Genomic DNA, 25,490 nt, shown 5'->3' with positions numbered 1-25,490 from the left:
CAGGACATATGACAAATGGATCCGTGAGACCGTGATGCATTCAGTTTACATGTTAACTTTGTGGCAAGTACTGTAGTGTGCGTTGTATTCGGTTTCGAACGATTGATTTACCTTTCCATAGATCGTAATAAGTATTCCTAAATGTTCCACAGTAAGTCAAAGTTCAACAGTTTTTATTTGGATATTTTTGGATTCTAATGTAACCTTGGATAGGCTTTATTTGTAATGATTGTCTTAGGCTTACCCTAGGGTCAGGTGGACAGTTGCCCCTAAATGTTGGTGTTTCCACAGAAGATCTCTGCACGGAAATATCGTTCATTAGGCTAATCAGATTTTTTTAGTGAACGACATAGAAAAGGGCGTATATAATGTAGCATTGGTAAAATAATTCGAGGAATTACATTTTTTCGTCTATGCTCTTTCAGTTCTCCTACTAGGGGCTGGTATTAAACATTGGCGTCTTGCAGAGCTTTTCAGTAGGATGACCGTAAGATTTTATGATTGTGTGCCGAATTAGTTAAAAACTAATTTATATGCTGGTGTAGACCTAAAATAGGTAGCCTAGTTTCGCGATTCATTTGCGCAGAATATTTGCTGTTTTTATTTTGAGTGAAGTTTCCCAGCTAAGGTTATGGCAGCCATGGACAGGTTAGGCAGTACTTGGCGAAACCCGAAACAATAAAAATGCCAAATGTAATTTTTTATAATAGTTCGTAAGTGATTTGGATGAATTTGACACTTTGTTAGGAATGCCTGCTTAGTCCATTATCCCTTCCTCACATATCGAGGTATAGGCCTAGGCTAATAGCAGACCACAGCGTTTCTGATTGGTCTAAAATACAAAACCAAATAGATGCCTCCAACTCTACGTAGCCTACGGTTTCCAAACTTCTCAAGGGTTCCATCCAATCTAACCAGGACCTAAGATATAACATTGCATCCACAGTGAAGTCCCGAAGTTAGTTATCATAGGCAGTAATGAGTTAAACAAGTATTCTGAGACAGTGAAATGTTAATTTTTTTCAAATTGCCATAATAAAATTAAATTGGTATCATATGTAAAATCACTGCAGTACGTGGGTAATTGCCATCTACAGAATTTATCTGTAGCAAGTGTAGCATTCTTCCCTAAATTTAGAGTCATCTTGGCGGTGAAGGTGCTAAACTAAGCTCATATATACAATTATTTGTAAACAGTTATGTCAGGCAACGTTGTTCTTTAAAATACTCTTATAAACTTACCATTATATTATCAGAAAGGCACAGTTGAAGAGGCATTGGTGAAAGATGGTGGCTGTATGGCTAAATGAAGCAAAGGTTTGATGAAATTAGCCCCACTTACTGGCCAAATATAAAAAAAGAATGCTGTATATAATTTATTAATTCATGAAATCACCTGGAAAATTAAATGCCATTGGTTAATGTTATTTTTCATAGTTAAGAACAGGTACAGAGGTCAACATTGAACAGGGTTTAAAAACCTTTCAGGATTACATTGGCAGTGTGAGAATCAAACAAGAATGATATTTCATAACTTTTCTAATACCTCAGTAACTGTACGTATTTGGTAGCAAGGTATAGAACAAAAGTATGAAGTTATTGAAATACTTGATAAAAAATATTACTTAAACCATCATATTATGAACTTAAAAATAGCATACGTATAAAAAAAGTTAAAATGCCTTAGACGTGCATAGAGCACATAAAATTTATCCTTAAGATATTCCTTTAAACATTTTAAAGACTTGATTTCTGCCTCTTAGAAGATTAAGACGTTCTTGGTACTCTCTTGGTTTTCCCCTCATAATTAGGTGTCATATTTCAGTTGTGGAAATATTTGAAGTATTAGGTAATTTAAGAAATGTGTTGGTTATAGTTCACAATAGTCTGCTGTACTTTAAACGAAACATCTGTAATAAGCTGGATTTTAGATCATTTGATGACAGTACGTACAATGGACACGTCCCAACCTAATAAGGGCTCATTGCACAATTTGACTTGGTTTTGCTCCATTAAAAAAAAGAAAATTAAGTCTTATACATGTTTTGGCTAATGCTGAATCCGAGATGGGACGTCTTGTGACAGCTTGCTGTAACCATGACTGGTTATGCTGTATTGCTGTGTTGAGTGTAACCACATGTCTTTGATATCTGTGCCAGTTCTTTGTCCATGATATCTTTAATACTATATGATTTTTAACTAATTGCTCATCACTCATTTTCATCTGGAGTTAAAACCAGCCTGTGAAGAACACATTTTGTATACGATCTTCCCACGTCATATATGTCTTGAAACATAGCATTCTTTAGTAGCACATAAAATCTCTTATATTTTTTTGACAAGTGTCTTAAGTCTCTTCAAAGGAGAGTAGTACAAGGCTCTTCTTCAAGCAAGTGATTTCGTAATCTGGCAAACAGCAACATGCTCATTGTGAAATAACCAAAAAATGTTGCCTCATTAGGGTAGACAGTATATCAAAAAATGTTTAAAGAAATTGTGTACAATGCCTGTTTTGCCCTGCAATTATTCCTAACTAACTATGGAAATTCAACATAAATGGTGAGATGGGATACGGTACTTTCGTCTAAAGCACTTTCGTCCAAAGCTCTTTGGGCTAAGGAACTTTGGTCTAAAAGCAACTTGGTCTAACGACGATTTAGTCTAAAGATACTTTGGTCTAATGATGCTGTGGTGTAAAGATACTTTGGTCTAATGACACTGTGGTGTAAAGATACTTTGGTCTAATGACGCTGTGGTTTAAAGTTATTTTGTAAAAATGACAATTTTAAAAAAAGGTAACAAAATGGAAACACTAAAAGGTAGGAAAATGGAAACACTACAAATTATACATTAAAAAAAAATTAATACTAGCATAATAGGTGTCGTATTTTATTTATGTAATTTTAAATGTAAAAAATAAAGATGCTTGAAAAACAGTAGTAAAAATTTAAAAAGAACCCAGATTATACGCAATGCTACGAAGATAATCTTCCATTGAACGATTCTGGTAATCGGCAATAACTTTTAGTATTCTTTTTTTCTCTTCTTGTTTTTATTTCTTGGGGCTTGCCCCTAGAGAAAGTTGAGATATTCTTGATTGTATAAGCTGTTCTTTTCTTCTTAGAGTATCGAGAACATTATATAGATTTGAATGAGATCTAACTAGGACACAAAATCTCCTATGCCATGCTTAAACAGAATTTATCGTACGTGATTTTCCATCTTTTGTGAGCTCGTAAACATTCCATTTAGATGCTGGAATTAATGGCTTGGAACGTCTTCCATTTCGTCTTAGCTTTCTATTTACAAAATTATTTTCTACGTACTCTACAAACGTAAATAGGTAAAAAGGCCAAAATAAAAGAAAAGTCCGTGTCCTTATTATAAAGACTTACAAGACCCAATTGTTGAATTTTTCTCCAGGTCGTTTGGCAGAAATGGAACAAACAAATGCACAGCAATATCACCAAAAACACGTAAAAATGCATTTCGAGCTGCCAGTTCAAAGTAGATGCTCACTTTTATAATCATCATCATCATCATCATCCAAGTGCCATATCCCCAAGGACGTCGGCAATCATGGCTCGCCATTCTTCCCTATTTCCAGCTCTGCAGCAACTGAGCTGCAGACATTCTTCCTTCAGTCATTCTCACCAATCCATCCATATATTTTTGTCTAGGTCTTCCTCTCGGTCTCCTTCCATTGATTTTACCAGTGAGAGAGAGATGCTTTAGTTGTTGTCTTCTCACTATGTGACCCACAAACTGCATTTCTCTACCTCTCACTGAGGCCAAAAGCTCTCTTTCAACGCCTACTCTCTCTAATACTTTCTCATTAGTTTTCCTTTCTGTCCATGATATTTTTAACATCCTTCTCCAAAACCACATTTCTGCAGCCTGTAATCTCTCCTCGTCTGCCCTCCTCAAAGTCAAGTTTCACAGCCATACAACAATACAGACCAAACAAAACATTCACAAACCTCCTTCTTAGATTCATAGATATTTTCTTGATCTTACCAAATGCATCTTTTGCCATAGATATTCTCTTCTTGTTCTCTTTTTCGCATTTTCCATCACTTGTGACAGTACATACTAAATAATTAAAACTATCGGTTTGTTTAACTATTTCAGCATCAATTCTTATATCTATTCTTGGGGGTATTTCATCCTTGGTGATAACCATAACTTCTGTTTACTTAATATTTATTGACAGACCTCTTTCTCTGCTTGATTGGTGTAAAGTACTGATTAAAGCTTGAAGTTTATCATGGGAGTCTGCAACAAGTGCTGTATCATCGGCATTTCTGATATTATTAATATTGACTCCTCCAACCTTAATTCCTTCCATATCTCTCAGATCTCTCATTATCATTTCACTATATAAATTGAAGAGATGAGGTGATAACACACAGCCCTGTCTTACACCTCTCTAGTTGTGCCGAGTCTCTGATTCATCATTTTCTACTTTCACTGATGCCTCTTGATTCCATTATAAATTCTTTATCAATCTTAGATCTCTCCCATCGATATTTATCTGTTCCAGTATCCTTATAAGGTCTACATATCTAACCCGATTCAAAACCTTTTCACAGTCAACAAAACAAACATATAGATCCCTTTTCCCTTCTATTGCTCTCTCCATCAACATTCTCAAAATAAAAATTGCATTTGTTGTCCCTTTATCTCTCATAAAACCACATTGTTCATTGCCAAATTCTGGGAGTATTTTATTTCTTATTTTTTTCAAAACAATCCTTAATATTATTTTTGTGATCTGACTCATGATACTGATAGTCCGGTGTTTATTGCACTCAAGTGTTCCTGGTATTTTTGGTATTGTGATAAATGCCGATTTATACATCATATATTCCTTCCGTTATTTCCATCAGTATATCAATGATGTATTCTCCCAGAGCTACCAACATCTCTGCTGCTATTCCATCATCACCTGTTGCTTTATCACTTTTCATTTATTTTAAAGATGCTTCTATATCTGATCTAATTATACTTCGTCCCTCTCCGTTGTCATTCAAATCTAGATGTTCTACTCTATCGTCATCTAACAATTCTCCAATATATTCCGTCCATCTTTCTAATATTTCTTTTGACGCCATTACTATAGTTCCATCCGCTTTATTGATACCAATGCTGATGTTTCTCTTTTCTTTAAAAGTAATTTCTTTCACCTTATCATACTTTCTCCGTTCATCCCTTTTATCCAAACCTTCCAACTCCTCACAAATCTCATCCATCCATTTCTCCTTTTCCTTTGTGCATTCCCTCTCAATAATTCTATCCAGAGCTCTATATCTATCTTCACTTTTACCCTTTTGTTGCCTTCTTTCATCCATCATTATCAAGATATCCTCAGTCATCCATTCTCTCCGAGCTCTCCTCTCTGACATTGGTATTATTTCATTGCCTTCTCTTATTGCATTTTCTATATAATACCAGTTTCAATTCCGTGCTCTCCATCTCTTCAGCAAGAGCATGCAACATTTTAATATAAATTTCTTCCGATTTCCCAGGTAGTAATACAATAACAAGAGGATGCATTTCACCATGGACTTGGGCATGAATTGTATATACTATTTGGTAGAAAATATTGGGACATGTTTCAAAAGTTTCGACACCGAACTAGTGCTTTGTTGAACCTAACTTGTAAAGACGATGGTCCTGCAAAAATCAAAATTCTCTCTATCATCTTTTCCGCTGTCATGTACTAACCAGTCTTCTCCTCCAATGGTTATTCTAAATCTGCCTTGAGCGTCTGCATCAGCCAATGGTGTTGGAAGCTTCGGAAATTGTTTGTCTTACTTTTGTCAGGAAGCAGCGGTCGGGAACATTCTGGGACTTTACTAATTGCCTCAGAAATTATTGCTCCAGGTGTTTCTGATGTTGTAATAGCTTTTTCTTTAATTGTGTTTAATGTTTGAAGCCTATACACTTTTTTGCTACCGCCTGCATGGTTGTGATCTGAAATCTTCATAACTTTGTCATTTCTGCTTAAGATAAGACGGCTGGGACACCTTCGATCTTCACATCACCAATACGTAGCGGTTTTGGTTGAATTATTCTTCGTATAATAGCAATTTACCGTTATAGCAAAGTTTATCTTTTTCTTGGATTGTTTTCGCAAATTGTTAAGTTTTAGAAGAAACTAAAATAAGATGAAAAATAAATTTAAAACTTGTAAACATTGAGATATACCTGAACAACTTAACGAGGAAACATTCGCAAACAAACAAGTCATTAAACCATAATAATAATTTCATGATAGTGCTTTGCTAAGAAGAGTTATTAGCCAAAAGTGTCTCTCTCTCTCTCTCTCTAGAGAGAGAGAGAGAATTAAGTTTTATGTATTCCCTTAGGAAAGGAATTAATTAAATTGATCAAGGCGATAGTGCAGCTTAAAATGAGTTTTTAGCCGTAAGTGTCTTTAGACCATTGTATCTTTAGCCAAAAGTGTCTTTAGACCAAGTTGTTTTTAGCCGAAAGCGTCTTTAGCCCAAAGTGTCTTAAACTAAAGTGGTTTATACCAAAGAGTTTTAGACAAACATTCCTAGACCCGGTGAGATACATATGGCTGCTCTTACTTGAAATGATGAAAATTGTCTGAAATAAAAAATCATAACATTTCATCTATGGTCTTGTTACTCTTTTTCCGAGAGCCTTCTCATTAGCTGCTTCCAGGTGACCAAAATGTTTTACTACTTGTTCGACTCTCTCCCATCATAATGTGTTTCTCCACCATTTTGTATTTGCTCATCCTATGCAATTCGGGAGTGCTACTGCTTGACTCTAATGCTACTGAACTGAGAGTACCTCACACATTCCTTCATCGCAGGGCCTCCATATAACTGTACATTGTTCGCCCACAGCTTCATCTTAGGGTATAATGCCTCAGGATTCCTAATGCTTCAAGAAATGCTCATTTGTCAGGTCAGGAACCACTGGTGTACTGTATAGCACCATTGCTCAACAATTCCTTCAGATCTTCCTAAGCATACCAACACAGGGTTCCATGGCACAGAGTAAGTTATGATGGTGGTGACTTTTGTAACCTACATGTCTTTCATCATTCCGTTTGTGTTGAATTTTCACTGGAAGCTGGGAAAAAAAAGAGGAATTTGGTCATTGCTGAGCATAACGGGCATTGTAGCCCTGGAATAAACGTTTTGCTGTTTACCAAGTCATTTGCTTGAGTTGTTCAGCATTAATACAATAAAGGACCATATAAAAGACTGGAGGAAGACCCTCTTCTAAGAGAACCGTCACTACTGGCACGAACTGCTGGTGGAGCCAGTATATAAACGTTTTGCTGTTTACCAAGTCATTTGCTTGAGTTGTTCAGCATTAATACAATAAGGGACCATATAAAAGACTGCAGGAAGACCCTCTTCTAAGAGAACCGTCACTACTGGCACGAACTGCTGGTGGAGCCAGTATATAAAGAATATTGAACTCATTCATGCGTTCCTTTCCCCATAATTCTATATGGATAAATGTTGCAAGGATTCAGCATCTGTTTTTTTTTTTTTTTTTTTTTTTTTTTTTTTTTTTTTTTTTTTTGAAAATCGGGTTTTAATTTGTATGTACCCAAATGATTTTGGGCACACTAATCTTAGTCTTTCTACCCCGTGAATTTTATAGCAACAGTTCCCAATGTTCTTGCCAAAGGAAAGTCCTTTCAGTGGTGCTCCCAAAAAATATGCCTGTCCCATCTGCATTGCAAACTATTCAGGACTATTGATCAGGTCAACATTGTATTATTTAGTAGCTTCAGTATTGACAGACTTGGTTTTTCCACCAACACCCAGTTGCCTGATTCAAGAAATTAAATGTTTTGATGAAAGTACTTGCCTTTACAGTGAGCAATCCTGAGGTAAACTTTTCTGTAGCATTCTGTGCCATGAGCCACTGTGCAATACTTTCCATTATCAGTGATTAACACTGAGATGCTGTTGGAAGATTCTGAGCTATAAGTTCAGAACAGACCCCCCCCCCTTTTTTTATATCGAATTATAATAGGAAAGCAATTTTGTACTCTTCCATTTTTCAAATTTTTTTCCATCAGCGGCTGTTAATACCTATAAGTCACCTGTTCCCACATTTTCCATGTGGAAATCAACAGTCCTCAGGAAACACTATTCAGTGACTGTTGCCTATTTTCAATCATCAAGCTTTGTGTGATCTTCCAGCTTCTGTTTTATCTGACATAACCTTTCTCTCTCACTTTAAGAGGCAGGTCTACCTTTTCACTTTTGTTTATTCTTTTCCCTAGCTTACTCCAGCATGGGTTAGTGTTGAACCTCAGTTTTTTTTGTAAGCTAATTTTTTATGTTTGTTACAATTTTCTTATAACGATGATTCTACTTTCTACTCTAGTCAGAATATTGTTTAGCTAACAGGGAACGTTACTGTAGCTGCACAGGTGTTCATATTTAAAACAAATCACCTAGAATTGTTTGGACCTGAGAATTATACATTTTTTGGACTGGAGAAGGATTAAAGCTGCATTTATTATTGATTACTTAAGAGGAGGGCTATAATTTAAAATTGCTCCTAGTACTGAATTGGAAGATGCAGCTTATGATATTCTATTTGGCTTCCTCTCCAAGTAAGATACAAATGATTTTAATACTCGTGTGTCATGAGGCTGGTTTAAATTACAACTGCGCTTCATCAGATATTTTGGCGTCATTCCATGGAGGTGGGAAAAGGGTCGAATTTTTCGGAGCTAAGACGGTACTACCTATAATAAGGGATAAATAAATAGCATGAACAGTTCATTTGGTGTTTTTTCTATAAGGTTTTCAGACTTTTTTCGAACTTAAAATGTTCAGACAGTTCCTCAACTGTCTGAAAGTCTTTTACATTACTTCGACGTGGTTGAAGGGGGGTCATACGCTTCAAGATTCTGAGGTCATCGTATAATAAGTTCTCTAGTATACTAACTATTAAGAATTGTTTTTTTACAACATAATGATAACTGTGACATTCCCTGTTGTACTACTGATGTTGGCCAAAGTCGCCGTATTAAATAGTTAAAAACTTGGGGCGTGGTGAGATGTATGAAATGGTCAAACTATCAACGATTTTAAGGATTTTGAGGGTTACATTGAAGAACTGATAAACGTGATGGCTTTTGTTGTATAATATTGTATTTTCAGCCAGATAAATGTGACTGAATAGAAAAGAACCAGGAATGTCTAGGAAACATCATAGGACAACAGTAAAATAGATTTTTTATTTATTTTTTAAATTGAATGTCAACTTTCTTGTCGGCTCTTGGTAATTGCTAAGACTGCATGCACTCGAAGACTCGTGAAATTTGCTACATATAAGCAATAAAGAATTGATTGTATAAGAAAGAAAGAGGCAGAATATCGAAAAAATATCAATTTTTACAGATTGTCAGTTTGAAGGCTTGACCAACGAGTGACATCCTGTCAATTTTCCAACAGTCATGCCTCAGTGTTATACCATAAAAGTGTTTGAAATATCAAGCGATTAGACTGTAGTAATGATCGTTATTTATGTATCACTAAAATGTCTGAATCGGTAGTGATTTAAATAGAACAGGAAAGTTGAATAGTTTACCCTAAGTATTTATAGAAAACGGTACCAGCGCATACAACAGGAGAAAATGGTAATGGTAAACTATTGGAGTATTGTACCTTAGTTTCGCTCTTGCTCCGACAGCCCACGCGCTTTTGTTTGTTCTCTGTACAGCCTAGTTCTTACACGTTTAATTATTTGATAGAGGTAGACTGTTGCAAAGGGAGATTGCTTTCGTCAGGATGAGTAAATGATGTTTAGAATGGCAGGTTGATTTAATATACTACAACAGTTGTGACCTCACAAGATGTTATACGATCTCTGTATGGAACACAAGAAGAGCAAATTAATTTAGTCGAATTTCAGATTACTTATCAGGCATGTCTTCTGAAGAAATTAAATGTTCATGTATTATTAGACGAGTATATTTTTATGTGTAAAGAACCCTACGATTTGATAGTTGTATTGGATTTTATTTATGTCATTTGAAGTAAAGTGATTGTTTTGGAATTTTTTACTTCTGTATAGTTACCGGTAGTAATCTTAGAAGAAAGTTTTAATAATCCTCTATTAAACGTACTCGTGAAGCTGCACACTTGCTGTCAGTAAGATCACCTTACTAAAGTGTGCAGTATTAATAAGTACAATTAAGCAGGAAACTATTAGTGTCGTTAGCCAGTTATTAAACGAGATGGCGTCAGAAGAAACTAATAAATTAGGCCGTGTTCGGTTTAACTTGGCGACGCAAAAGAACCACAAAACTTTGCAATTGAGTTGAATATATTTCATGAACAATAGAAGCTTCGGTAGAGGTATTCCTAGAACCTTGGAAATTTGCAATACAGTAACTAAACTGAAAGATTTTTTTTGTATGCTTATATTTTTCCGGGCTTGCCTTGATTTGTTTTCGAAGCAGATTTTAACATTAATTAAACGTTCTAAATTACGGCTTTATCAGTTTCTGTTCTTCTGGTCTTGAGGATGTGGTTGACGAGAAGGATGAAAAAGATTTAAAATTTGCTGCTGCTTCCAGTTATCCGTCACCACCCCCAACTAAACTATGTTTTCATACCAGTTGAATTTATAGTTAGGTTATTTAGTTTCCGCAGATATAATTTTTTTTTTTCATTCATGGATTATAGAGTCATTCTGAAACAAAAGCAAAACATGATATATGATCATTTTGTCTTTCCGGGTCCTGAATACCAGGCTTTCATTTGGCTTCCCTAAGGTCAAAACTAGATTTTTGACGATTTTCGGCTGCTTTTTGATCAGCCACGAAAATGCTTCATTTTCCTGTATCTACATTTTTTTTTTTACTGAAATGTGATTCCCCTGGATATTCAGGTGTAAGAAAGGGAACATCAACCGGCAACTGCTTGTTTAGCCACCAAAACCTAGTGTGGGTTAATGCTGTCCTTACCTTACCTTACAGACCTTACATCTTGTAGTAAATATATCTTAAAAAAAAAAAAAATAAGAGGATTGAACTCACTGTCTCAGATGATGTCAAATTATTTTCTGTTGTTTAGTTTTTAAAAAAATAGTTCATTATAGTTTTCTGCAAATTTAAGATAACATTGTCTAAAACACCCGCCAGAGAAGCCACTCATTCATTTACAAATTGCTTCACTGGTTTTTTACTTGTGAATCATTCCAAAACTTCACATTTTTGCGCCTCGAATACTAAAAAAAACATATCTATTTTTACATAATCCTTGATTTGCTACCCAACTATTTACGCACGTACGCTTTAACATAACATAAATGTTAAAAGATCGGCCTTGTAATGGAGGCTGTAAGTACTACAACTCAGTCCTATAAATCAGTAGGATTAGCGAGACAAACCAGTTGTAGACATTTGTATGATTACGAATATTATAATAACACACTTCTATCTAAACCAGTTGCAGGCTGTGCTTAGACCGCTGGCTGGGGCTGCGTGATCGCAAAGCGCTTTTGAAAATATGAGACGCACTCGAATTCGGACTGGCAACTTTGTTAAATGCATCTAAAAGCTTCGCCTGCCATACCTCGGCTCCTTTTGCATGCTACCTTCTTGGTGAAGCAAGGTAAGTACTTGAAAACTGAAAAATGTGTTTCACGCATATTTTCAGTTCTGATGGTTGTAGCTAGATTTAATGGAATATGTACCAGTATCATAAGGGTGAATTTTCCAACTTGGGCATAAAAACTTCGCATGCTTAGATTTAGAAAGTCAACCGAAAAAAATTCCGTGACAAATTGATTTGTTTGCAGTGCCCGTTTAAATATTATCTTCTAATCCCGGTAAGGAGGCGTCACTCATCATTTATATGTGAACGTTAGTGAGTAATTTAATTTTAAATTACGTGTATAGGATTCTAAGCATGTCGCCTAACGGCCACACGATTTAATTGCGAAGTTGTACAATAATATTAAGGTAATTGCTTATTTCTCTATTGCAGTAATAATATTTTGCCGCAAAGTTATCGGAAGCAAAGCGAAATGACCAAAAATGTCAAGACAACAGAATTTTTTTTTTTATCCAAAGACTTCAGTTAGAAATGAAAATAAATAAAGTTGATATGGCCGTGCTACATTGTAGTGCTTCCAATATTCTAATTTAAGAACGAAACACTAGCGTGAATGAAAAACGTACAGAATATCTGAATTTTCCAAGGATCAATTAATAAACCAGAATTTCTTCGTTTTTTTTTTATCCATGTATACTTCACAGTAATGACTTCTATAGTATTCTGTTTGCTTGTCAGTACTTGCTCGTCATTTCTTACTTTAATTTTTCAGCCGTTGTGGCTTTAGACGTATGTGAAATGTAATTTTTATTAATATCAGTTATAATATCCATTACTAGTAATGGATTCAATAGTTTTATTCAGTACAACGGTGTAAAATTGAGAAGTTAGATTATGGGTAAAAATGATTTGCGTTAAATGCCCGACTGTTTGTGTTAACTTTGATAACAACTGCGCTGATATTGATCATATCCGACGGTGTAATAACAACCCCTTAGTCGTTTTCATTATCAGTGTTAGATTGTCATTATAAATTATGTCATTTAAGTTGATGTAATCATATAATCATATCGAGAAATCTGGAAACTGAATTCTCTAGTAACATTTGTTGATTGGATCTTACGTCTTTCCAACCCTCTTATTTATCTAGGCTGGCACTTAAGCTCTAGGCTGGCACTTAAGCTCATTATTGGTACCTTTCACGCTATGCCTGGATATTTCCCGTCTTGTTCCCTCACTTCGTGACCAAATCACCTCAGTCTTCTGCTGCCTTATTTCGTGTACAGACCACTCGTAACTTCTCGTGCTGCACCGTTGTTAGCCTATGCCTACCATGTAAAAACAAAAGATGAGAATCCACAAAAGTTTTCTTATTTATTTCTCTTTAAGTACCTCATTTTCACGATAGATGATGCAGGGCACCCCATCGGTTTTGAAATATGTCAGGGGTAACCCCTCTACGACATTCCTCTGGGCCATGTGTAGTACAAAACAGAAGAAAACATTAAATTGATAATATATAATTATCGTCAAATTATCTTCACATACGTATATAAAAATGCCTTAGGTACATCTTGGAGAATTAAGCAATTCTCCGCAAGAGCTTCGCACGCTGCTATTGTTCAGTAAAATCTTTTGACAGATCAATACAGAAAAGGATGTATATAATGCAGTACAGGTGAAATAATTTCAGAAATTTACCCAGATTATTTGAGAAATTTACCGTCTCTTGTTTATGGTCTTTACGTTCATCCCAGAGTAGCTGGATCTAAACAAGGCGGCCAGTGGAGGTTTCACGTAGAATTATTGAGAATTAGGTTACATAAGGGGAATCAAGTATAAACCATCGTTCTTTTCATACAGCAATGCAATTTTGTCTTTGTCAGTTTGGTTATATAAGGATCTGATTTAGATTTTTGTAGTTGTTGATAATGTGTCCGAAAAAAAAATGCAAAGGAATTGATCGCTTTGGTCGATGAGGTGAAAGTTGCTGACTGTATTCTATACAGACTACATATGAAAAAGGGAAATTGGAACTAGAAGAGATGTCATACCACGTAAATTTATGAGATGACATGCAACTATAGATATCACATTCAGAAGCTTGTTTAAGGACTGGTAGGTTTGTTTATCCCTGCCAGTAGGTATCTCTAGAAATTTATATAATGTTAAGAAATTTCTTAGTTAGCAATAGGTTGATTAAGTCTATTTGTACCTATTTATTCGGAGTAGAACTGAATAAATCTTGACCCTTTGATCGGGAGGAGGGAGGTAGATTTAAAAAAAGAACAGAATAGGAATGATATTGAAATACTTAAGGGAGATTTATTGCTTTTATGAAATTTGTCCCCTTGAATCGTTTTAAGCTGCAAAAATATAAAAACGAAAACAGAATTGCATGGCGAATTTTTCGGGTGTTGTATGTAGCATGTTTTTCTCATATTCGCTTTTGAAGTGTGATGGTGTTCCGGAAAGCAGGGTTCTTGTGACGTGAGTTTTCGAGGGAATGAGATGGTACAGTTTGCCGGCGATGCAACTCTTATTGCAAGTTGTTCGCTCTGGCAGATATGAAATGAAGTTGCTGCTAACCATAACAGTCTGAACGGGTAATTCTGTGGACTGGATTACGTTGAACCTAGCAAGTTTAAGGCTTTGTTATCGGATCGTCTGCGGAACTAATGCCTCACGATATTGTTGCATAGGTAGTGTTGTCCTTAATTCTGAAAAATTTATTTTAACACTTTGTTTTTTTTTTCTTTTTTGGTGAGTCATACTCCTAGCCCCCTTTAAAATAAGAAGTAAATCCTACTAGTTTGTCATCTTCACCATCATCATCATCACCACCAGAGGGAATTCCATAGTATCATCAGCATCAGAATTTTGAGAAATGCTGAAATATGAAATCTGAGGTTAAGAGTGAGCATTGAATCATTATTGTACGGAACGTTTTAGTCATTCTTGCATATACTCACTTCATTTTTTTTTCTATCACTCGTAATGAATATACTTCATTGCCATTTTGTAAGGGTAAAATAGCAACAGTTAAACGTTAATATTTTTAGTAGCAATGAAGATTAGTGTAAAATTTAATTTTCGTACTTGGTGTTAATGTCTTATGATTAAAATTAGACGTTATGGTGTTAGAATTACATTATGGTTTTTAATAGGATAACATACGAGTAATATTTAATAAAGGTTTTGGGTGAGTCGAAATGATCCTTTATGTAAAACTTCACAGGGAGAGTATAAAAGAAGTGCATTTGAAACCCTCGTATGTGAGATTTCCATGGGTGGGATCGGGAACAGCCGAATTTACTGGATGAAATCTTCGTTGGTTATGACTGGAAGAAATGGAAGCGGTTGGAGGCAGAGGCCGTTGAATTCCCGCATAAAAGTGAGCGGGACATTTGAACAGGTCATTATGGTCATAGACTACGGTGCAATGTTTAGGCTTTGTAAAACGAGAAGGTATTCAGAAAGAAACAAAGAGAAAAATGCTGAGAGCGTTGACAGGGATGTTGCAGGCAAGTTGAAAAGAAAGAGACTGGTACAAAGGATACAAAGGACTCTTCTGAATGGATTAGAGAAATCGTGCACAGAGGAGAAACCCCAGTGCTGTTTCCTTTTCGTTTTGTAATGTTCAGACAAAACAAACAAAGCAACAATCAGGTGGTTTAGAAAAAGGGAACATAGTAGGCGCGGGATAATATCAAGGTATAAGGAATTCAGTCGGCGTTACTATAATAAAGAGTTCTGCATATATGTGTACTATATAGAGAGGAAGAAAAAAATGATCATAACTGACCTACACAATATTGGTTTTAATCCGGATATTTTGATGAGGCTTCATAACGTTTTTACTTTTGTTTTAGTTCGTGCATGTAAATCCTCATCTTAAAAGCCTCTTCATAAATAACTATTTAATAAATAGGCAATGGACATAGATTGATAAATAGGCAATGGACATAGATGTAATCGAGCAGATTTTATTAAAGTGGTTAGAAAAATACATTTATATGACCTTACCTATGTACAAAGGGTAGTTACAAGTAAAAATAGAAAATATGTAGGTACATTCATTTACGGTCTTTTTATTTGTATTGCTAAAAGCTTACATTATTTTATGAACAGTTAAAGCGCATTGTTTTACGAGTATTTCAGTACTACTATCTTGGCATTTTATATGAAAATTTCGTTGGGCATTGACCTTTTATGTAGGCCCTTATTGCATTATAATATGTTAAGCTGAATAGCTTATTAAGTTAATACTCTTATATAAATAGAGTTGTCAGGATTAGTCTGTTTATTGATAGCTTTTGTTACGCTCAGTCAGCTCTGTACCGGTATTCGAAACGTATATATTATATACTTTATATAGTATATATATTAGACTATTATATTTATATATTATATATATATATATATCTATATATTAATCTATAATGATATATAATGTGTGTGTGTTTAATGAAATTGGGAGGTACGATTTGACAGCAGTCTTGAAGGTACGATGTGACGTATATTAATTTCTTAAAGATATTTTAATATTAAGTGCGAAATTTTTCAGTTCACATTTTGTAAAAGTATGACCTGGGTGGCCTCCTTTCTGCACTTATTTAACATTTAGTTTTCAGAATACAAATGTCCTCCTGTTTGGAAAGATGAAGGTTTATACTAAAGAATCTAAATAGCATTGATCCACACGCGATAACAAGTTCCGATTTGTTGTGCTTAATGCGATTTAACATTTATTTTTTTCACTTATAAATGCCCACTTGTTATTGTTATAACCCTTATTATTTTTATAAAAAAAAAAATACTGTGGTCTCAGTTTATTAAAACAGAACTTATTTGATACGTTTTCACTGACTAGTTTCATAACGTTGGCATCATCTAAAAGAGTTTAGAGCCTCAAGGCTGACAAAAGTCTCATCGATTATGTCAGACACAAAGAATATTCCGCGCGATATTTATGTTTACTTTGACACTCGCCCACACGTTTTCTTTGTAATACTTGCGAATAACGTTGTACTTATCACCAAGAAACGTTGTTCCCTGAAATTACGCAAAAGTCAATATTTCATATATAGAATATATTAATTCGACTCTGCATTCAAATTTTCACGTGCAGTAGAACCGAGGAGGTACCAAAGTAACTGGTCTTAACGTTTACTAGAACTGTCAATTCGGAGGAAAGTTTATTCACCAGATACGGCCCTCTTTTCAACAGGCTGGAGAGAGAGCCATATCGGAGGCATGGGTCATATACTCGTTTCCCTACTTGGACTCTTTCTGACGACTTCGTCTGTATTTTTTTTCGGTATTCCATTCTGACGAATTCGCTTATTTCCCTTTTCTGAGTCTTGGTAGGACCCCCTTACTTCATCCTCGGCCAGCGGGGCGCACGCGTCATCTCTCTGATGACTTCCAGTAGTTTCCGAAGGTTTTTGTGGTTTTTGTTGAGCACAAGCCCTGTAATCCAGGAGGGATAATTTAGAGCCTCTCTTTTGAGAATCGGGAGATGATGGAAGAGCTGATGGCTGTGAAGGGTTGAAAACTCTTGGGGGTTTTGGGGGAGGTGTCATATCAGGGGCTGTTTTATTTTGGCACGCTGATTGGTCCCCTAAGAGTTTATCTCTTTCACTAACAGATCTTTCTTTTCTGTGCTTCTCTGGGGATTTTGGAGGAATTATAGCTCTCTCTTTAGCACAAATATTTGACAGCGAGGTTTTGGTGTGAAGATTGGTAACAATTCTGGGGTTTGAAATATTCTTGTCCTCTTTGGTTAATAAAGGTTTTGTAGCCTCTTTTTCGTAAGATAAAGCGTGAGACGATTTAGATAAGTTGGCGCCAGCGCCCAGGGTATTCCCTTTGCTGGCATTTGTATTCGTCAGAGGAGAGCAGGAGCTGTGAAGGCTCTTGTCCACTTTTGTACTTGAGATCAGGCCCTTTGTAGCAAAATGGGTCACTTCGATGACAGATTCTACATCCGAGTCATTGTTTGAATCGCTCCCTGAGTCCTCGAGCTGTGAAATGGGAAGCTATTAGAATTGTGAGGTAGTACTTAACGTTTCTTTCCACTACAGAGAAAGTATAAGTTATATTTGCAAAAAAAAAAAAAAAAAAAAAAAAAAATAGATGCTTTAAAAATGGTTCCTGAAAGGCCATTATAGAGCGAAATGCAGAGATAGAACAGAAAATATTAGGTTATTTAAACTTGGGAACGACAGAATTCTCCAGAAGTATTAATATGAAAATGATTAGATTTATTCAAGTATTAGCCATTAGTTGGAGTAATATAAAAGCAGAAACCGAATCTGTTCAGAATCTTTTAAGCAGACCTAGAATACTTAATAAAGACCATTAGAAATTGTCTTGAGTAGTGACTCTAGAAGGTTTTTGTAAAAAGTTAAAAAAAATAAAAAATGGTTCATTAAAATGTGAAGCAGTACTCACATCAAATGTTTGAAGTTCCATATCTTTTGAACCCTTTGTATCTCGATTGCTGATTAGCAAATGAGGCAAGGATTTCCTATGCATCTGAATACAGTTCTGCGCTTGTTCATTCAAAGGCAAGCATGTATTGCGGTGCTTCTGCATAAGAGTGTGCAGACGCGGTGAGGGCAAGCTTTGTTGACTGACCGTGAGTGCCTCTCTGTTCGGCTGCCTTTGCTGTGCAGAAGAGACGAGGTCCGGGTTGTAGCACTCCCATGTGCTGTCCACGGGCGTTGTAGAAACGATTGTAGGTTTATTCTTGGGACGGGGCTTAGCCTTTCGGGCTATGACCACACTCACGATAATCAGAATGACGAGAACGACCACCACGCCCACCAGTGCTCCAAAGAGAGTTGTGGCTCCCAGAAGGGTTTTCTTATCTTTTGTGGCGCTGTCTGTAATAGTGGATGTAAACTTAGTAAACAGCTAAAAGAATATGTAAAAAATGACAACAGAAAAGTTTACTTTTTTACGAAATTGTAAACATACATAATGATGAACTTGTTCAAATAGGATCAGACAGGTTAAAAACAGGAAATCTTTTTGTTGTTGTAATTGGTAATGCATACCTAAAGCTTCTCTATGCTGTGCAAGGGGCGTGTGTACCTCTAACATCAAAGGCTCACTTTTCCCGTGGGCATTTTGTGAAGTCACTCTGATAGTGACACTGGCACCACCTAGTAGTTGGTCCACTACCCACTCTGGAAACTCACTGTATCAAAATATAAAGCGAATGCTTGGTAATCCTGACTTTGAAATAAGGTTAGTGTCATATTTTTTTTTTTTACAAAATATATCTTTATCATGGAATTAAATATCCTCATGAAAACAATGTTACGTAAAAATCTCGCCAGTTGCAACATAAAAAGGAAAAACTTTCAGTATTGAACTGTTACTTCTATCTGGCTTTTACCACCAAGATTATATTTACCTGCTTAAATTGGCAATAACCTCTTTTTCTTGCTGAACCTCGAGGAGGAACTCTTGAGGAAGGCCGCCATCGAAACCTTCGTGACAGGCAATAGACAAGGAAGTCGTTTCTTGGCCTCTGTTCACAGGTGTAGCTGAGCAGTTGGTGGGGGGGTCAGGTGGCCCTGCTGGGACGAAGTTGATCACGCAGGGGTCCAGCTGCTTGCCAATTTCATTGGTAGCGCGACATGTCACGTATCCGTAATCTCCTTGGGAGAGAGGAGTGAGTCTGACACTGGAAGTCAGGCCGTTGCTCTGCACTATTTTCTCTGGTATTTTTTCGTCTGTATTATCGTCTCTGATTCTAACCCACTCCCAGCCGATAATTTCTGAAGGCTCCGCTTCCACTCGGCAGGTAAGGAGGGTAGGTGTGCCTCTTGCTGAACCTACAATTTTTGCTTGAGTGCCTCCAAAACACTGGGGTGCATCTGTTGATAGGCAATATTGTCATTGTAATATGATCAGAGTATGGGAAATTGATGTGGACGATATTAAACAAAATCGAGTATTGGACAGCAATATCTACATTAATTTTTATAATTCAGATTTTTATGTCCCATGATTTAGACTCACGGTAAGGTAACCTACGTCTGACAGTAAGATGAAGGGTATTACTGGTGTTCCTCCCCTCGCTGTTGTAGGCAATGCACGTGTAAGAACCAGAGTTACGCTTGCTCAATTTCTGCAAAGCCAGACTGAGGCCACTCATCATAATGCCTGCTTTTAGGTTATGCTTTAGCATGACTCCCTGAAATGAAATTAAAAGAGTAATAAATGTTACCACTGATAAATTTCTATAGAAAAAGTGGATGGAAAGTTAAAAAAAATTTTTTGATCACCCACTGAAGAATTTATGAGATATGGGAGAAAACGCCCCTGAACACATGATAATTAAAAAACTGAAAATACGTTTCGTTCATTTTTTGAACTATTAGAGCTTCCACTTACATTTTTTTCGTAAGTGCAGTATATTTAGAATCACCTAGAATGATTCTTGATGATTTTGCTAATTTTTAATACTGTGTTTTATTTTTTTATATTATTTTCTTTTATGCAAAAGGGGTTAGAAAGGGATTCGAGAATTATAGCATAAGTAAACATGGTAAGGAAGAAAATCCAAAGGAATTTGAGTAGAATAAAAAAAGCGAAGAAATATTTTACTTGCAGCTTGAGGTTTTCTAGTTTTTATTCATCTGCAAATTATATCACTGTAGACTTCATGCAAAAGTTCCATAATTTTCAGGAACTTGAGAGAAATGAAGGAAGTTAAAGAGGAGACTGTCAGAGCAAGAAGGAAAGTGGTTAGAACAACTAAAAACCTTTAGAGCCGTACATTGTGTGTCCAGTCAATTCTCTGGACTTCGGGATTAGCTGCCACATCACATTCAAAGTAGATATCATTGCCCTCCTGAATGATTGAAGAATTAATTGCCCTCCCTAACCTCAAAGTCGCAACTGGCGGATCTGAAAGAGAGAAGCGCTGTTTCTTGAAAACTGCATTTGTGAAATTAAGAAGTAAGTTTTCGTATTTTATTAATCTTCAGATGGGAATTCGCCTTAACATTGTGTATCATGTGTTTTCGTAATAATATTAGCAATATCATTATTTTCCTAAAGCAGGAAAATAGATCATCTGCTTTTTGCATACTGGATTATAGTGTTCCCCTATTCCCAATGTTGGGTTTATCTCTTGATTCGGGGTAAGATCCCAGTCCATTTCCTGTTTCTTCCTACCTGACTCGACAAGGGCACTAGATTTCCCCGTGCCATCTTTAAATATCTGTCATCAGTATTAAAAGTGAATGGGTAGAGGGTACTTACAGTGAACTTCCAGCCTGACAGTGCGGGTGATAGGAGAATTGGGCAGCAACGGGTTAGATGCAGTGCAAGCAAAGGTAGCACCATCGTGGTCTCTGTTTGTCACCACTGTTAGAGTCGCTGTCGTCACGTTTCCAGCGTTATATATCTGTTGGTGAAAGTCAGTTTCAGCCACTGTGTCGTCAGCCTTTTGAACTAGAATATTCTTTTAATCTTTATTTGACCTTTCGTCTACACTGTCTTGTCACAATTTTTCTTAGAATGCTAAATTTGGTTTTGGCTGCTTCTGACCATCGACCATCTTGCCCCTTTCGGAATTAGAAACAAAAAGTGTAGTTCCGTTTTCAATAAAGAATTTACCTCTTTTCGTTTTCTTTGATTGTAAGGGCATACTCACCGAATGCACGACCTCAGTAAGATGCAAGTGACCTCTCCACCAGTTTAGTTCTGCAGGGGGATTTGACCCCACGGAGCGGCACTCTAGCTGCAGGGCAGTTCCTGCTGAAACAGGCCCTCTCGTTCCAGTTATACTGATTTCTAATGGTGGCACTGAAATTCAGAGAGAATATGTTCATTACTCGTTATTCATAGTATTTATTTATAGTACCAAATATTTTTTTTATTAATAAAAGACTCACCAAAAAAAACAATAAGTTGATAAAATTGTGTGACTCTAGTTTTATGATCTCATTAGTCTTGTTATTTTAAAGATTCGCTCATTGTCATTTTAAAGACTGGCTTATTTGTTTTTGGTTTTAAAGACACTATGGATAATATGAATCAGTAGTTACCATTCATGAAAAAATAACTCGAAAATCAATTCGACTCGCTCCTATAGTAAATTTAGATAAAGCTTTCAGGATTTAATGCCGAGTTTATTCATTTATATATTTAATTTCATGAATCAATCGTTGTTTAGCGTTCCTGGAAATTGTGGGTACATCGATAGCAACTTATTAGCAACACTTGGTGAAATCAATGACATTATTATCTGTAATCCTACGTAGAAATGACGGAGGACAAAGCGTTATAATCTTAAGCTAAGCGAATTATGTGTTATGACATCGGAATGACTTACTCACACGTAATGTTGAGGGAGACGGACGCTGTGCGAGGTTGCAAAATGATATTGCGACTGGACTGCTCTGGTGTTGGTGGGTGGGCGTGGCAGGTCAGCAGTGCTCCATGGAAACCCCTGGTAGCCCTCAGCCATACCGTCGATTCAACTTTCGGTGACCCTAGAGGATAAGCAGCTTGGATTTAGCTTTTTTTTTTTTCGTGTAATTGCATTACAATGCATTACTATCCTAATGCTATAATTTTCCGTGCATTGTAATAAATTTTCATATGTTTATTAATTTATAAATTTTTATAAGTGACATCTCTACTTTCTGTATTTCCCTTTTACTTTCCCTTGCTTACTAATGAACATCATATTCTTAGGAAGCTTGAATTTCAAGACAGTTGCCCTGTGGACCTGTTCCGTATGAATAGGGTTGATCTTCGGAATAATAATAATAACAATAATTTAATTCAGTTCATGATTTCAAGTTATATCGTTGCCTCAGATCTGAACACGAGGATTGCCTCAGAAAGTTCACAAAGGATAGATACTTGCTGCTTTAAGCAGGATTTAACATCTACAAAAATTTATTACCGCATGACCTTGCCTGCCATGAAACCCTGAAACATTTGTCAGTGCTTGCCTTTGGTACTGAATCACGTAATATAAATCCTGGTAGTTTGTCATTTGACATAATGTCCCAATAGGCATAATCTGAGTAATTATGGAACGAGAAGTGTAGGTGTTACCTTTTAAGCTTAGTACTTGTTACTAAAAGCATCGTTGGGAGTTGGGAGTGCCTGTGAATAATTATATATATATATATATTATATATATCTATATATATATATTATATAACTATATATATATATATATATATATATATGTGTGTGTGTGTGTGTGTGTGTGTGTGTGTGTGTGTGTAAAGAGAGAGAGAGAAGGGGGAAAGTAAAAACTACGTTTTGTATATGTAGATGTAGCTAAATGAAGCGTAGATGCAGTATAATAGGAAAGTTATTAACCATGATTTTTTATGTATGGGGCAATGCCATCAGTGCACATCATACCGTACACTGTAGGCATTACTTAAGGTTCTTTGCAACGTTCCTTGGACTCTTGTTGCAACTCCTTTCATTCCTTTAAAACCCCATTTATTTCGTTTACTATACCTCCGTTCATATTCTCCTTCTTCCATTTTACTCCCCCCACCCCCCTTTCCGCCCTTTCTTAACAATTGTTATAACATTATTTCCGGGGCTGGGCAACTTCATAGGTCCCAGCAATTGACCTTGGGCATCAATTTTATATTCCTATCCAATTTAGAGTGATTTGCAGAGAAAGGAATTTTATTCAAATTGCTTCAAAGTTTGTATAAAGGTTAAGATTATATACAATTTTTTAAGGGGAGAGATACTGACTTAACATTAAGTAAATTCAGAGAAGCATGTTGAATGCTTGCAAGTGTTTGACAAAACGGTAACAATGTTTCTTAACGTCGTGAAAGGCCGTGGAATGCAGAGGCGAGTTTCTTCAAGAGATTGGTTGAGATTGGAATTTTGCGTAGCTGTTTGCATAGGATGCAGAAGCTTTGGGTATTTTATAAGGGTTATAGGAAGGATAGAATAGGGAAAAATTAAGTAAAACGAAAATGTTGAATATTTCAGCAAATCAGCATATTCCTAACTTACTGCTGAGGGGATTGAAGGTGACATTAGTCGTTTGATGTGAAAGCTTCGATCCCCTCCACCACCAAGTCAGTCGAGGTGGGGGGCTTCCCCCATTACTTCTGCAGATCAAAGTGACTTGAGAGTTCTCCTGTAGTGGGCCTACGCTTCCTACGACCCCGACGCCATTCCATAAAACTACAGGTGGCCCTGGTGGGACTGTAAGAAAGAGAATAAATGTCAGTAGGTACCTATGCGTCAACACTCCGTAGACGGGTGGTTTCAGAAGACTTTATTAACCTTTTAGGTTCTAAGTGTTGTGGGATGAGGTTGCCAGCATCAAACCTTTCTCTTTGCAAGTATACACATTTGATCTGTCCTTGCTGGCGTTAACAAAGGGAATTTATATTGAACAAATACAAAACCTTTTATATTTAGCTATATATGTATATCTATTCCAGAATGTGAGCACAAAATTTAAAACCCGGGATGTCAGTCGCATCTTATTTCAGGTTCAGAGAAGGCTGTAGATGTTTCTTTATTCATTATAACAGAAATTTCGGAAACACCCTCCCGTCACAAAGATAGCGTCCATTTCTGTGAAATAAATAAAAGGTAAATCCCATCATGTATTTATCATAAGTATGAGATTGTTATGTAAGAGGCAGCAAATCGGATATCGCTAAATGCCACGTGTTATTTCTATGTCATCTACAAAAGAGAACGTTCTCTCAGTTACCGCATTTGTATTAGTCGTACATAACATGTAGCTATCATGTGGTCAATGGACGCCGGCGACTAAAGCTCGTCATATGGTGAATAGACTTAGAGCTACTCTAGTGCTTTGCCACAGGAAACTGGTAGGTAATGGATGTTGTAGTATATATTTCTAAGGGGCATGTGTTGTCAACAGGGAGTACGATGGGAAATTTTTCGAGGAAGTTCATATAATAAGTATGAAACATGGCAGTGGGAAATTCACTATAGAACAACGGAAGGGAACATTGATAGGTCTAACAGGTAAGGCACGGGAACAGTTTAAGGATTTTGAAGGTGGGATTTAAGAATGATTCTGAAAATACCTAGCATTACCGGAGAATTCAGTTTTTTAATGTATGATCCGAAGGACATTTGTAAGGTCTGAATATGTAGATCTTAAAAACAAGTCATAGCCAGTGAAGCAAATAGAAGCAAAGCGAAGGAAGTATGTTTGCGACTTGAGAATCTGACGGCTTACACGACCGTATAGTAAGGCTTTCACGGTGACATAAGAAGCTCTCCAAAGGAAACTCACCTGCCGTAACGTTTCCCCGTTTATGAGCTAGATTTGTGTGTGCCTGTAAGGCTTCCATAATCGTATTTGATTTAATATTACTTGAGAGCGAGAGACAAGGGAGGGGTGAATGTCTAGGTGGATTAGGCCGTATATTTACAAGAGTAGTTTGGTTAGAAAGAATCGCCCAGATTTTAGGATACTTCGCTTCTAGGTACCTTACGTTTTCGAGCTAATGCAGATCAAAGGAAGGGCTTTTATGATTTTCCCTCTGAAATCCTGTGAGAATAATGTGAATGAAGTGCTGTATACTCGCTCAGTTTCATACTATGTCGTTTACACGATACATCTTTGACTTACATACACTCTGTGACTCGTATAAAGCGATATGTTTGCACATATGTCCCACCCCAAGATAGCAGAGAAAGTATACGTATATTTCGGAGGAAAAGGGTATTGGCCTGAACGTCGTCTTTAATTCGACATTTAATCTACAAGTTTACTTCAAACAGTATTATTTTCTCTCTCTCTCTCTCTCTCTCTCTCTCTCTCTCTCTCTCTGATATCTGGCGTGCCTTGTGGTTTCGAACAAAATATTTAGCTTGCACATGCGATTTGCGAGGGGAACCTTG

General features: G+C 36.4%; 1 protein-coding gene and 1 long non-coding RNA gene across 2 annotated transcripts in view; one reads left to right on the top strand and one right to left on the bottom strand.

Annotated features, from left to right (window-relative positions):
- Positions 1-25,490, top strand: part of LOC135217693 (uncharacterized) — a 46,886-nt gene continuing 21,396 nt past the window's right edge. Inside the window, exons 1-2 of the long non-coding RNA XR_010315164.1 lie at positions 1-151; positions 11,469-11,633. This is a non-coding gene — a long non-coding RNA (uncharacterized LOC135217693). The remainder of the gene's footprint in view (positions 152-11,468; positions 11,634-25,490) is intronic.
- The window catches only part of LOC135217692 (protein turtle-like), a 49,085-nt gene continuing 39,623 nt past the window's right edge, over positions 16,029-25,490 (bottom strand). Inside the window, exons 4-13 of the mRNA XM_064253669.1 lie at positions 23,610-23,804; positions 21,941-22,096; positions 21,256-21,407; positions 20,862-21,006; positions 20,374-20,504; positions 19,629-19,788; positions 19,003-19,468; positions 18,641-18,783; positions 18,033-18,466; positions 16,029-17,602 (exon numbers count right to left, since the gene is read on the bottom strand). Of these exons, the coding sequence (XP_064109739.1) occupies positions 16,838-17,602; positions 18,033-18,466; positions 18,641-18,783; positions 19,003-19,468; positions 19,629-19,788; positions 20,374-20,504; positions 20,862-21,006; positions 21,256-21,407; positions 21,941-22,096; positions 23,610-23,804 (2,747 nt within the window). The 3' untranslated portion in view covers positions 16,029-16,837. The remainder of the gene's footprint in view (positions 17,603-18,032; positions 18,467-18,640; positions 18,784-19,002; positions 19,469-19,628; positions 19,789-20,373; positions 20,505-20,861; positions 21,007-21,255; positions 21,408-21,940; positions 22,097-23,609; positions 23,805-25,490) is intronic.

Source organism: Macrobrachium nipponense, chromosome 7, assembly GCF_015104395.2.
Source record: "Macrobrachium nipponense isolate FS-2020 chromosome 7, ASM1510439v2, whole genome shotgun sequence".
In the NCBI taxonomy this organism is placed as follows: Eukaryota; Metazoa; Arthropoda; class Malacostraca; order Decapoda; family Palaemonidae; genus Macrobrachium; species Macrobrachium nipponense.
The sequence above is the reverse complement of the archived record's forward strand: the minus strand, read 5'-3'. Positions and strand labels throughout refer to the sequence as shown.